The sequence below is a fragment of the Tenrec ecaudatus genome, chromosome 10 (genome assembly GCF_050624435.1).
Source record: "Tenrec ecaudatus isolate mTenEca1 chromosome 10, mTenEca1.hap1, whole genome shotgun sequence".
Lineage (NCBI taxonomy): Eukaryota > Metazoa > Chordata > Mammalia > Afrosoricida > Tenrecidae > Tenrec > Tenrec ecaudatus.
In genome coordinates this window covers 6,559,620-6,572,127 of record NC_134539.1, presented here as the reverse complement: position 1 = coordinate 6,572,127, position 12,508 = coordinate 6,559,620, and the positions used below count along the sequence as shown (strand labels likewise).

At 52.4% G+C, this 12,508-nt stretch overlaps 1 protein-coding gene across 1 annotated transcript in view; it reads right to left on the bottom strand.

The window, feature by feature from the left end:
• SLC1A1 (solute carrier family 1 member 1) overlaps window positions 1-7,789 on the bottom strand; it is a 54,740-nt gene extending 46,951 nt beyond the window's left edge. The window contains exon 1 of the mRNA XM_075558910.1: window positions 7,595-7,789. Within this exon, the coding sequence (XP_075415025.1) occupies window positions 7,595-7,685 (91 nt within the window). The 5' untranslated portion in view covers window positions 7,686-7,789. The remainder of the gene's footprint in view (window positions 1-7,594) is intronic.
• Between the last annotated feature and the right edge of the window lie 4,719 nt (window positions 7,790-12,508).

Genomic DNA, 12,508 nt, shown 5'->3' with positions numbered 1-12,508 from the left:
TAAGCCCCTGGCATCAGCTCCTCATTTTTCCCCTCCCTCTCCACTTCCCCTTCCTTCATTAATCTTTGATAATTTATAAATTATTATTTTGTCCTATCTTACACTGTCCAACGTCTCACTTGACCCACTTTTCTGTTGTCTATCCCCCAGGGAGGAGGTCATATTATGTAGATCCCTGTAATTGGTTCCCCCTTTCCAACTCACCCTCCTTCTACCCTCCCAGTAACGCCACTCTCACCACTGGTCCTGAAGGGATCATCCGTCCTGGATTCCCTGTGTTTCCAGTTCCTATCTGTACCAATGTACATTCTCAGGTCTAGCCAGATTTGTAAGGTAGAATTGGAATCATGATAGTGGGGGAAGGAAGCATTTAGGAACTAGAGGAAAGTTGTATGTTTTATCGTTGCTACATCGCACCCTGACTGGCTCATCTCCTCCCCACGGCCCTTCTGTAAGGGGATGTCCACTTGCCTACAGATGGGCTTTGGGTCCCCACTCTCCACCATTCACATTGATATGATTTTTTTGTTCTTTGATGCCTGAAACCTAATCCCTTCGACACCTCAAGATCACACAGGCTGGTGTGCTTCTTCCATGTGGCCTTTGTTGCTTCTCAGCTAGATGGCTGCTTGTTTACCTTCAATCCTTTAAGACCCCAGATGCTATATTTTCTGACAGCTGGGCACCATCACCTTACTTCACCACATTTGCTTATACACCTGCTTTGTCTTCAGCGATTGTTGGGAAGGTGAGCATCATGGAATGCCAATTTAATAGAACAAAGTATTTTTGCATTGAGGGAGTACTTGAGTGGAGGACAAATGTCTATCTGCTACCTTAATACTAAGCCTATAAATACATGCACAGAGATCTATTTCTCTATCCTCATATATAAATATATTTACATATGTACATGCCTTTATTTAGATCTCTATAAATGTCCTTTGCCGCTTAGCTCTTTCCTCTACTTCCTTTTAATTTCCTCTTGTCCCACTATCATGCTCAGCCTTCATTTGGGTTTCATTAATTCCTCTCGGTTACATTACCCTTGGTCACACCACACCAGGCCTCCTACACCCTTGTCACCACTGATTTGGATCACTTGTTGTTCCCTTGTCCCTGGGTTTGTTAACACCACTTCTTTTCCCCCCACCTCCCCCTCTCCCATGTCCCCCTGGAACTGTGGGTCTGGTTGTTTTCTCCTCCAGATTGTTCATCCAGCCTGTCTTATTTAGACAGACCTGCGGAGATAATAAAACAAGGCAGAGCAAAACAAAGCAACAAAAGAAAACAAAACAACAAAAAGCCAATGACAAAAAACAACACAACAACAACAAAGAAGGAAAGCTTGTAGTTAGTTCAAGGACTGTTTGTGTTTTCTGGTTGAGTCTGATGCTTCCCAAGCATTTTAAATGGAGATTTATGGAATCCCAAAGCAAATGTTTATCAGCCCTCTGTATTGCTATCATAAAACATTACTGTGGCAATAAACTTTCATTGCACACCCACTGGGCGTGTTTACCAGGAGGGATCAGCCCTGGAGACAGACATCATGTTTGGTAAAACAGAGGGTCATTCAAAAACCAAGAGGAAGCCCTCAAGGAGATGGGCTGACACCCAGCGACAATGGTGAGGACAGCTCAGGCCTGGGCAGGGTTTCGTTCCTTCATCGTCGTGACCAGGGTCGCTCTGAGTCGGAACAGCCTCTACTACCTACTGGCAACAATAAAGCAGTCCTGGCTCACTGACATGGCACGTGACCAGGGTCACAGCCCCATCTACCGTTTACATGGTCACGGCCAGGTTCCTATGCACACCCCCTGACTCCACAGCCAGGGCGAAGGGTGACCTTTAACCTTCCCGTAGTCCCCTAGAGGAGGCCTGGTAGCAGAGGGCCACATGCTGGGGACCAGCGAGGAGGCTTTCTGCTCTGACGTAAGGGTCCAGATCCCGAGCGCTACGGCTGAAGGCTAGGGATGACAGCCACAGCCCCACATCCATTTTGGGGTCTTCACATGGAGACGGCCCACAGGACCCCTCCACAGTGTGACAAAGCATGGATGTTTCTCTGAGGACTAAGAAGTGAAGCGCCTGACCCAAGCCAGCCACGGTCTTTACAGTCTCCTCCGCTGCCCGGGGAAGGAGGACACTGAACAAGGCAGACCGAGGAGTTTGAATTACGGGTCTCCGTGAGAGGAGACAGGGAAGATGTTGATCGGATTATGATTCCGGTGTGAGTGATTGTCACTGGGGTGAATTGTGATCCCCCAAAACCTTGTAAGTCTAAGCTAGGGGAGTGGCCCATTTTGCTATAAACTGGGTGTGAAATGATAGAAGAAACGAGGAGCCCTGTGACGTAGTGGTTACAGGTTGGGCTGCGATGCGAAACTTCGGCAGTTTGAAGCCACCAGCCGCTCCATGGGAGACAGACGAGGCTTTCTACTCCTGTAAAGCGTTACCCTCTTGGAAATACCAGGGCAGCTCTAATCTGTCTAAGAGGATTGCTGAGTCAGAATCGACTCTGTGCTAGTGTTTCTGTTTGTTTGTTTGTTTGTTTCCAGAAGCAACCAGGAAGGAGGGTGTCTCCCTGCCCTCAAGAAGGAAGAGCCAGGGACAGAGTATGTCTTTGGGGCCTTGAGATTCCTGTGCATAATCCTCCTCCATCTAGGGACTCTCGAGGAGCCTCAGAGGATGCAAGCAGCAGACCCAGGGCAGGTTTCCCGGCCCTCAGAGCAAGGTGGAGGGACCTCCAGGCACTGACATGGGGAGCTAGGTTTGCTGGCTTGTGGGGACAGAGCTGGGTGTCTCCAGGCTGAGCTATGAGTGTCCTTGGGCCTTTATCAGCAGTGCTAACGGGGTTCTGAAACAATCAAAGGCTTTAAGCTGGCCCATAGCCAACAAGTGCTATCATTGCCCAGGCGCAGAGGAGATCAGGCCCAGGGGCCCAATGAAGCCCCAGAAAGAGCCCAGCTTGGCAGGCATGGCGGAGAAGAGGCTGTCCTGAGTCAAGAACTGGATCCTGAAGATTTCTGGTTCGGGCATGGTAACGCATTAACGGCGTCCCTATTAAGCCCCACAGTCGTATCATCTGGGAGTTCTGTGTGGTCCTTTCAATGGATTATGGAATCCAGTTGAGAGGTAGGGAGTTCGTTGGGTGGGGAGGCTGGGGTCTGAGCTGGCAGAGGGGGAAGAGGCTGGGGGCCTGTGTGAGCCTGGGGCAGCTGCTGAAATGGGTGGCCTCCTTTGCCTGTGTAGTCAGAGGGTAAGAGGACCGCCCACACACACCTTCTCCCAAGGGCAGACACCGAATGATGAATGCGTTTCATTTCCTTTCATACAAAACCCGAGCAACATCATGGAGGCCGGCGTCTGCCTGGGCAGAGCGTGTCAACAAGACAGTCGTGGGCACCCTGCAGACACAGCCCCAGAGTCCTGGCCTCATGAGAGAAAGGTTGATTTTCTCGGAAGCCAATGACTCTGATTAACCTTAAAAATAAGACATCATGAGGGCCTATTACATGCCTGGCACCCTGCTGGGTGTTTCCACATTATCGTCATTAACCCTAAGAAAGCATGAAGGAATGACTAATATCCCTATTTTCCAGGTGTGAAAACAGAATCCCAGGGAATGAGAGAGTTGTCTAAGTGGCAGAGGAAGAATTCAAATCCAGCACCCTGAACTCCAGGCCCTGGGCTTGTTCTCTAAACCTGAGAGCGGAGACAAAGCCTGCAAGACGGCAATAAAAACCATGCAAATGGTTCCCCACTGTTATCTTCACAAAAGCTTCTCATAAGAACAGCCAAGGTATTTACAAGACCTTGTGGGGCAGCAGTTCACCTTCTTCAAGCGGCGATCCTTTCATACAGTTCCTCATGTGGTGGTGACCCCCCAACCATAACATTATTTTCGCCGCTAGTGCATCACCGTCATTTTGCTCCTGTTAGGAATCGGGCGTCCCCTGTGAAAGGGTTGTTCAACCCCCAAAGGGGTCACGACCCACAGGTTGAGAACCGCTGCTCTAGGGCTTGGGCATCCTGGTGGTTCTCCTGCAAGATCAGCAGTCTGAAACTACAGTTGCTCCACAAGAGAAAGACAGGGCTTTCTACTGCCACCAAGAGGTACAGTCTCGGGAACCCACAGGGGCAGTTCTACCCTGTCCCACAGGGTCGCCATGAGTTGGCATCAGGCTTACGGTTTTTGTTTAACAAAACTCAACCAAGCCTGCGCCCAACAAAGGGGGTCCCAGTGGGCGATGCTTCAAGCTTCTCGGTGGTCAGGCCAGCAGTTTGAGCCCACCAGCTGTTCCTTGGGAGGAAGGTGGGGCCCCTGCTCGGTAGACTTACAGCCCGGAAACCGTAGGGGAGCTGAGTCAGAATCAACTCAAAGGCAGTGAGTGGGCCTTAGTGACTATCTCTGGATCCAGAAAATCCGATGGAGCAGTTTGGCTGGGACACCCGGGGAATCGCCATTGAGTGGGAACCGGATGGCTGGCAGCCTGTTTGGCTGCTTGGTTTTGTCTGTGCAAAGTGAACCCTCACACCTAACACACCAAACTAGAAACCCCTGTCACCGCCATCGGCTCAGTCAATCCTGACTCATGGTGACCCCAAGTGGTACATTGCAGAATTGCCCCCAAAGGATGCTTTTGGCTGTAACAAAGAGGCAGTAATTAACAATCGCCATGCCCCCTTTGTGGGAACAGAATGCCAGGCCTCCTTCCGCACCCCTGCTGGGTAGGTCTGAACTGCTAACCTTTAGGTTGGTGGTCTAGCACAAATCATTTAGAGTTCACCTTTACTTACTGTTTCCCTGACTTGCTGGGTCTGAAAAAAATCAAAGGCTTTCAGGTGGTCCATAAGCATCTAGATCCCTTATTTCAATATGCAAAATATTTCCAAATGGAACCTTGTTGAATTAGATATTGGGAAGCAAACATTTTATGGGAGCAGAATGCTTCATCTTTCTCCCTTGGAGTGACCGGTAGCTTTGAACTGCTGACACTGCAGTTAGCAGCCCAACCTGGGATCCACTCCGTCACCAGGTCTCCCTCCTCTGGGTACAAACATTTTAGTGCCTGGAATCAGAAGAGGGCACTTTGACAGGGCAGGTCATACATTTAATGGGCTCTTGTGTTTTGTTTTTTTTTTCAGGCCCGCACACACCAACTGGTCTACAGTCGGGGCTGTGGAAGGCCCCTTTGTAATTTTCCTGAATTAAAGTAGCTATCAAAACTAACTCTTAATAGCATGTTCTAGTAAGACTTAACCTTAATAACTCTTAATAGCATGTTCTAGGAAGACTTGCTGTCCGGTAAGCAGCCTTGGACTGATAACATCAAGGCCAGTGGTTCAAACCCACATGCCACTCCTTGGGAGAAAGATGAGGCTCTCATAAAGATTTACAGCCTCGTAAACCTTATAGTGTCGCTAGGGACTAAAACAAACGTATAGGGCAGCTCAGTATCAGTGCTTTCAAGTCTGATGGGAAGTCACTTCTAGATCATTGTCACTAATTAACCAAAGCCCTTTGGTGGGGAAAATGGTTCCTGGGTTTGAATGCTCACCCAAAGGTGCCTTGGAAGAAAGTCCTGGCCATCTGCTTCCCCCAAACCGGGCACCGAAAACCCAGGGGGCACAGTTCTACTGACACGTGAGGTCGCTGTGAGTTGAAATCAACTCGATGGCAACTGGGGTTTAAAAAGTGAATAATTATTAATGAATTTTATTCTTGAAGTAACTGTTATCCAGGAGCCAGCACCGACTGCACAGACACCGGGTCTCATTTCCATCCGGGCCGAGCTCTGGGGAAAGCCTAAATGGGGCAGGATATGGGAGTTGATGGTGGGCGTGGTTTCAAGGTCAGCGGTTCAAATCTACCAGCTGCTCCTTGGGAGATGCTGTAGCACAGCCTTAGAAGCCTTTGCCACAGTTCTAATCTGTCCTCTGGGGTCACTCTGAGTCAGAATCAGCTCCATGACAAGGGCTGGCTTTTGTTTTACACTGCTGACCCTGAAGACATTTTTATGGAACTGCTTTAACCCTCCCCACACCAGTCTCTTGTGTCCTTACACAAGAAACACCTCAAGATGGCAAAGGCAGCCTTATTTCTCTTCCATGCCCCAGGGAACTGAGAGGGAGCCACAAGCCCAGGGCTATCCCCAACTTCCTTAAAGAATTCACCACGAATCCTGGCCAGACAAAGCCACCTCACTTGCACTTATCTGTGGGCTATGCGCCTTTAGCGGTGATGAATGGAAGGGACTGGGCTTCTTGCAGAAGTGGAATGAAGCAGCCAAGACTTGCATCTCTACTTCTCTCCTTCGCTCCCACCAAGGGCTGTGAGCAAGGCCATTCCAGGGTGTTATTGATTTACCAGGAGCCCGACTTTGCTGGGCAGAAGGTTCTGGAGAAAGGCATTGGACCCTGATGATCTCATTAACTCTCAAAGGCAATTTTCTTTTTGGGCGGGAGGAGATGGGAAGGAAAGGGAACAGGCAACATCAGGCATTCTAAGATGGGGAAGTGGCAGGTGGAAAGGAAGGCGGGAGAGATTAGGAAAGGGACAGGTGTGCCACCCCCCCCACCTGCCCATTCCATAAACCCAGCTCTTACTCCCAAAGGGCAAGGTGGAGACCACCTACTGCTGCCAGAAAGAAGGCGAAGAAACCTTCACCTGCTAGATGAACACATCTGTGTGACTCTCCAGAGGATGGCCGGATAGCGCCCTGCCCCAGACAAGTGCACCCCAGAGCCCCACCAGGCGGCAGAGAACATTGAGAACTGAAGTATGAGGATGTCTGCGCAAGGTTCCCGCAAGCACCCAGTCCCGTACCGGCAAGCTAGGGCTGAATCACCTAAAAATACAGCCTGGTTTCAAAACAAGCCTGCATGGCTTACAAGGTGCTTTCAACGGAGGCACAACCGGGGAGAACAAGAGTGCTCCGGAGGAGGAGCAGCGAGATCCGGGAAGGGGCCCTGGTGGGATCCCGCTTCTCTGGGCACCGTCCCGTGCCCTCGATGGGCCCACACTCCTAATTCAGGGGTCAAACTTGGCTCATCCCCAAATTCTGACACGCCACAGGCGGGCTTTCGGTGGCTCTGGGCGCTGGGGCGTGGGAAGGCACGTTCTCAGCGAGGGGGGGGGGGCAAGGCATGGCAGCAGCCTCAGCTTGCATCTCCCAGCCCAGCCATCCTGTGCCCAAGGCGTCTCTGCTAGACCAACCGCGGAGGACGCCGATCCACACGCAAGGGCTCGCTGGGGCCTCGGGGTTCAGGGGGAAGGTGCGGGCTGCAGTGGGGGCGGGGGGCGCGGGTAGAGCTTTCAAAAATTAAACCATGTCTGCTTCCAGAAAGGGAGCAACGAGCATTCTCTTCTCCCGCGAGCCCCCTGGATCGTGCCCCGACACCCGGTCCCGAGCAGCTGCGCTCTGCGCGCACAGACATCCACGCGCCCGGAGAGGAGCCCAGGCCGAGCTCGAGCCCCGGCTCCCCGCCGGGTCGCGTGCCCCAGCGCGGCGCCCAGCCTGGCGCGCGCCCACCCCCGTGCGCGCGCGGCCTGGGCTCCGGGCGCGTGTCCCCCAGGCGCCGCGCTCACCTAGCACCACCGCGGCCACGGTGGCGAGCAGCAGCCAGTTGTTGCGCACGAAGCGCCAGCAGTCGCAGCCCTTCCGGGCTGGCTTCCCCATGTCTGTTGCTGGGCGACCGGGCGCGGAGGGCCGGAGTGTCGCGGAGAGGGTGCGCGCGGACCGCCGTCGCCGCCGCCGACTGTCAGCGCCTGGCCCGCCGCGCCCGAGCCCGAGCCGCCGCCGGCTCCTTGCGTGCGGCGCGGGCTCCTCCCGCCGCCGCGGCCGCCGGCCAACCAGCGCGCAGGGCGGGGCGGGGCGGGCGCGGGGCCGGGGGCGCTGCCGCGGGGGGCTCGCGCCGGCGCCGCCCACGCCAGTGCTGCGGTTTCGGGTTTCCTGCTGGCCCTAACCCTGGGGGCGGGCCGCCGGCCTCCTCCCCTCCCCGCCCCCCACCACATCGCCGGCCCCCAGCGCCCTTGGATTTGGGGAGTGGGGGTACCTTCGAAGGAAGGGGGACAGTACTGCGCTGGGTCCCCATTACTCCCCCTGGAAGCCCGAAGCCTCCTGGAGGAAGGGCGCACTGTGCTGGGTGCAAATCCGGCCTCGTCCCCCCCAACCCCACAGACCTAGGTATTATTCAGAGTGGGCACCCCCGCCCCCCCATACACACGCCAAAGCACAGGTATCAGTGACTGCTTTTAGGAGTGGAGGGGGCGAGCGCCCCGCAGGACTCTTGGGTGCCGTGGGCCTGCACTCCGCGTCTAGACCGCATTCAGTGGGACCTCTTTGAATTTCACTTTTGTTCCGGGACACCTGCTCTGTGGCCATTGGGAGACTTGGCAAAGCATGGAAGGCTGAGAACCGGCCCAGGCTGTTCTGCGGACGGGATGGGCGGCCCTCAGCCGGTGCCAAACGCCTGGCTGGGCACACGCAGGAGTGGGGGAGACTGCGTTCGTCATGGCAGCCGGGTTTTCTCCTTCTCCGTGCTGCTTCGCGGTCTTCTCTTCGCACCCCCTTTTCACACCCTTTCACACCCTCAAGGGTACATAGTGGTGACCCTGGAGGTTGGTAAACCTCCTGCCTCTCTGGGGGCTGAAAGACCTGACTTTCTGCCCCTGTAAACAGTTAACAGTCTGGGAAGCCCGAGGGGCAGTTCCACCCTGTCCTGTAGGGTCATCTTGGTGACATTGACTCAGTGGCAGTGAATTTGTTTGGGAGGGGGGGCGGTCGTTCTCATCTTCCCATCTGCAGCTGTCAGCTGTCTTCGGATTCCCTTTTCCTACAGTTAAATGACCTTTTTCACCTGTGGAATCTCCATGCTGACTGGGGAAAAAAAATCTCCTCTACTGGCGCTTCTGGTAGCATATCATCCCATAAAACCAGAGCTTCCTTTTGGTTTAAATGTTTACAAGTATCCTTGAAGGGAGGGAGCCTATCAGTCGTGTCTAGTGGGTTAGGAATGCGTCCAGGATCTTCTTTCCAGAGAGAGGGGAGTGAAACAGAGGGCTCCCAGGTGACTGGATGCCCGAGGAAGAACTGGAGACATATCAGAATAGGGGAAGAGATCAAGAAAGAGAAGAGTAAACTTCATTCCACAGTTAACAAAGCAAACGAACAAAACTGGAAAAACCCCAGTGCCCACCGTGGGGGGCTTGGACCACATATTGTGTCGCACCCTGCGTGGGCTACGCAGCCTGTCTGAGGAAGTTCATGAAGTGTTTAGCAGCGCAGGCGAGCCCAGGTTCTAATATTATGAGGGGGAAGAGCAAGAGCCACGTTGTGCAGACATGAAGTAAAATTCTGTACAATACGCAGACAAAGCAAACACAAACGCACTGGGGAAACAATTGGAAGGAAGCACATCAGAATTTCAGCAACAGTCTTCTTCAGCTGTTCGTATCAGGGTATCAGGATTGGTTTATTTTATTTCTTTACAAAATTGGACAGTTTTATTGCTCTTCAAAGGGAACCCTGGTGGTGGGGTTACTGCAAGGTCAGCAGTTTGAAACCATCTGCGGAAGAAAGATGGGGCTTTCTACTCTTGCCAGCAGTTAGTCTGGGAACCTCATGGGGCAGCTCTACTCTGTCCTCCAGAGTCCCTGTGAGTCAGCATTGACTCGGTGGCAGGACGTTTTTAATTCACATAGAATTCATAGACTGTTTACTTCACTGACTTGTGTACATTTAAAATGTGCAATCATCACTGCAATCCATTTGGGAAACTTTCTGCACGTTTGTTCTCATGAGCTCCCCATTTCTTCCCAGCCTCCCCTGCCATCACCCTAAGAAACTATTCCTCTAGGCCCTGTCTCTATGGACAGACCTGTCCTGCATGTTCTTTAAAGAAAACCACACCAGACTCGCCGCGCCTACCCCCAACAACGAGAGGAAGGTGCAGGGCCTGCCTCTTTTTCACTGCCCCTGGACGATACTTTACCAATGAGCTGCTTCTCGTGCCTGGCATCGTGTAAGGAACGCCACTGATTCCTTCCATGTTACCGGCAGGTGACCGAGTACCCCCTGCTAGTTATGAAGGGAAAGAGAGGTGCATGCAGCCAGAGCACGTTCAGTTGGCAGAAGAGGTTGGGATATAAACGGGAAAAGGCGTTCGGAAACGCAAAGTGAGGTGTCAGCTTCTGCGGTCACCTAGAAATAGTTTGCTGGATGAGTCTGGCTGTCATAAAACAACCACAGTTGGTTGCTTTGCCCTCGTGCTGTGGGAGCCGGGAGAAAGGGCTCATGGGTAACAGCCTCCTTCAGTGCGTCCCGCAGCCTCTCCAGCCGACCAGTCTGTCCTGTCCACAGGACAGAAGCAGGTGAGGTCAGCATGTCTAGGCTTCCTCTCTCTCCCTTGGGATAAATTTAACGGTAAAAGGCCCCAAATCCACTGCCATTGAGTTGATCCTGGCTCGTAGGGACCCTTACAGGCCGGCTACGGTTTCTGAGACTGCGAATCTTTTGCAGGGAGAGACGGCTTCATCTTTCTCCCAGGGATTGGCTGGTGGTCTGTCCCACCGCACACCACCAAAACCCCAAACCAGACTCACCGCCCTGGAGTAGATTCTGACCCATAGCGACTCTGTAGGCCTCTGAGGCTGCCCCTCTTTCGGGGAGCAGAGAGCATTGTCTTTCTTCCACCGAGAGGCTGGTGGTGTCCAACTGCTGACCTTGTGGTTAACAGCCTAACACATAACCACTAAGCCACCAGGACGCCTTACAAAGTGAAAGCAAATGAACTGCAATTCATTGAGCCTTCGTAATACTCCTCCAAGTGATATAAAGATGATTTAGTACAGAGAGTCTTATGCATTGTTGAATGTCCCTGAACTCTGGGCTCCAACAGAACGTAGTCGTTTGGCTTTTATGAGTCCCTTCTGACACACCCAAGAGTGATTCCATTTCATTCTGGAACATGGAAAACGAGGGAGAAGAAAAAGTTCTCAATCTGCTTCACCCTCGCTGAGCTGTGTCCTTGAACACATCATTCAGCCTCTCCGCACCTGAACTTACCACGTGGAAGAAGAAATAGAAATATATCCCAATATAAATCCCTGTTGAAAAAGAGGTGTATGGAAAAAAATTCAACCTCACTTGTACCCAAAAGAAGTGCACATTTAAACTCGTCTGGATCAGCTTGACAATAATAGTTAACAAAAAATATTTTGCATTTACAAGGATAAAATTTATAATTTCAACATTCTGACTTGTATGTTCAGGGAGCTCTGGAGGCTGAGCCGGTTTGCTCTTTGAGCTGCTAAGCACAAAGTCAGCCATTCAAACCCACCAGCCGCTCCACGGAAGGATGAGGCTGTGGACTCCTGCAGTCCCCTAACCACAACTCTGTGTGTGTGTGCGTGTGTGTGTACGTGCGTGTGTGTGTGTGTGTGTGTGATAACAGGAACATTACTAAGGGACCGATTTCCTGTTGCCTTTCTGCACACATAGCCAAACTAAAACCTCACTGCCAGGGAGTTGATTCTGGCTCTTAGGGACCCCACCATCTCTCTACAGAGGAGGTCGCCCATGCTTCACCCTAGGAGTTTAGAAGCTTGGGCGATTCTGTTAACAGAAGGAATTTAAAGATAAAAAGCATTCCACTTCTGCTTGATCTATGGAGTCCTGCCTCAGGGAAGACTTATCTTGGCAAAGATGGTCCCGCTGTCCTTGGATCTTTATCTTCTGCTTATCTATCAAGTCCCAGGTCACTCTCACTGTCAGAGTCAGTAACAATGACCCTGCAGGACAAACTAGGACTGCCCTGTGGCTGTCACTCTGCATTCCCCAGAGACCCCCTTGTGCAGGGGTCTCTGGGACTTCATTCCTCAGGACCACCAGTTCCTGGGGACAGGGGTGCTGGAATGGGGTGCTGGGGCAGTGACCTTCTGCGGACCTGGGGAAATCAGGTGAAGGAGGTCGACATGCAGAGGCTGCCAGATTAGGCACTAGCAGGAGCTCAGGCAGGCTCCGGGGCTCAGGTAAATCCCAACCAACCAAGAAAAGGAACGAGACTGGCTTCCAAGACCCGGGGTTTCAGCTAAGAAGGCCCAGCCAGGGATTCGGAGGACAGTGTTGGGAGACAGCATCCAAATAAGCCCACACAACACACTGGGCTAATTGTTTGGATTCGTTCATTCTAGGAACCGCTTTCCTTCCTCTTATTTAGGGTTTGACCTGGTCACTCGTCCTCCAAAATAACCCACATTCTAGATCAGTGGTTCTCAACCTGTGGGTCGAAGAATCCTTTCACAGGGGCCACCCAATTCATCACAGTAGCAAAATGACAGTGATAAGGAGCAATGAAAATAATGTTATAGTTGGGGGTCACCACCACATGAGGACCTGTATGAAAGGAAGGGTCCAGGTATGAGGACGGTTGAGAAGCGCTGTTCTAGATCCTGCTTCTTCACGCTGTTGCATCCTGTTTCTCGGCGTGTTTCCTCACACTG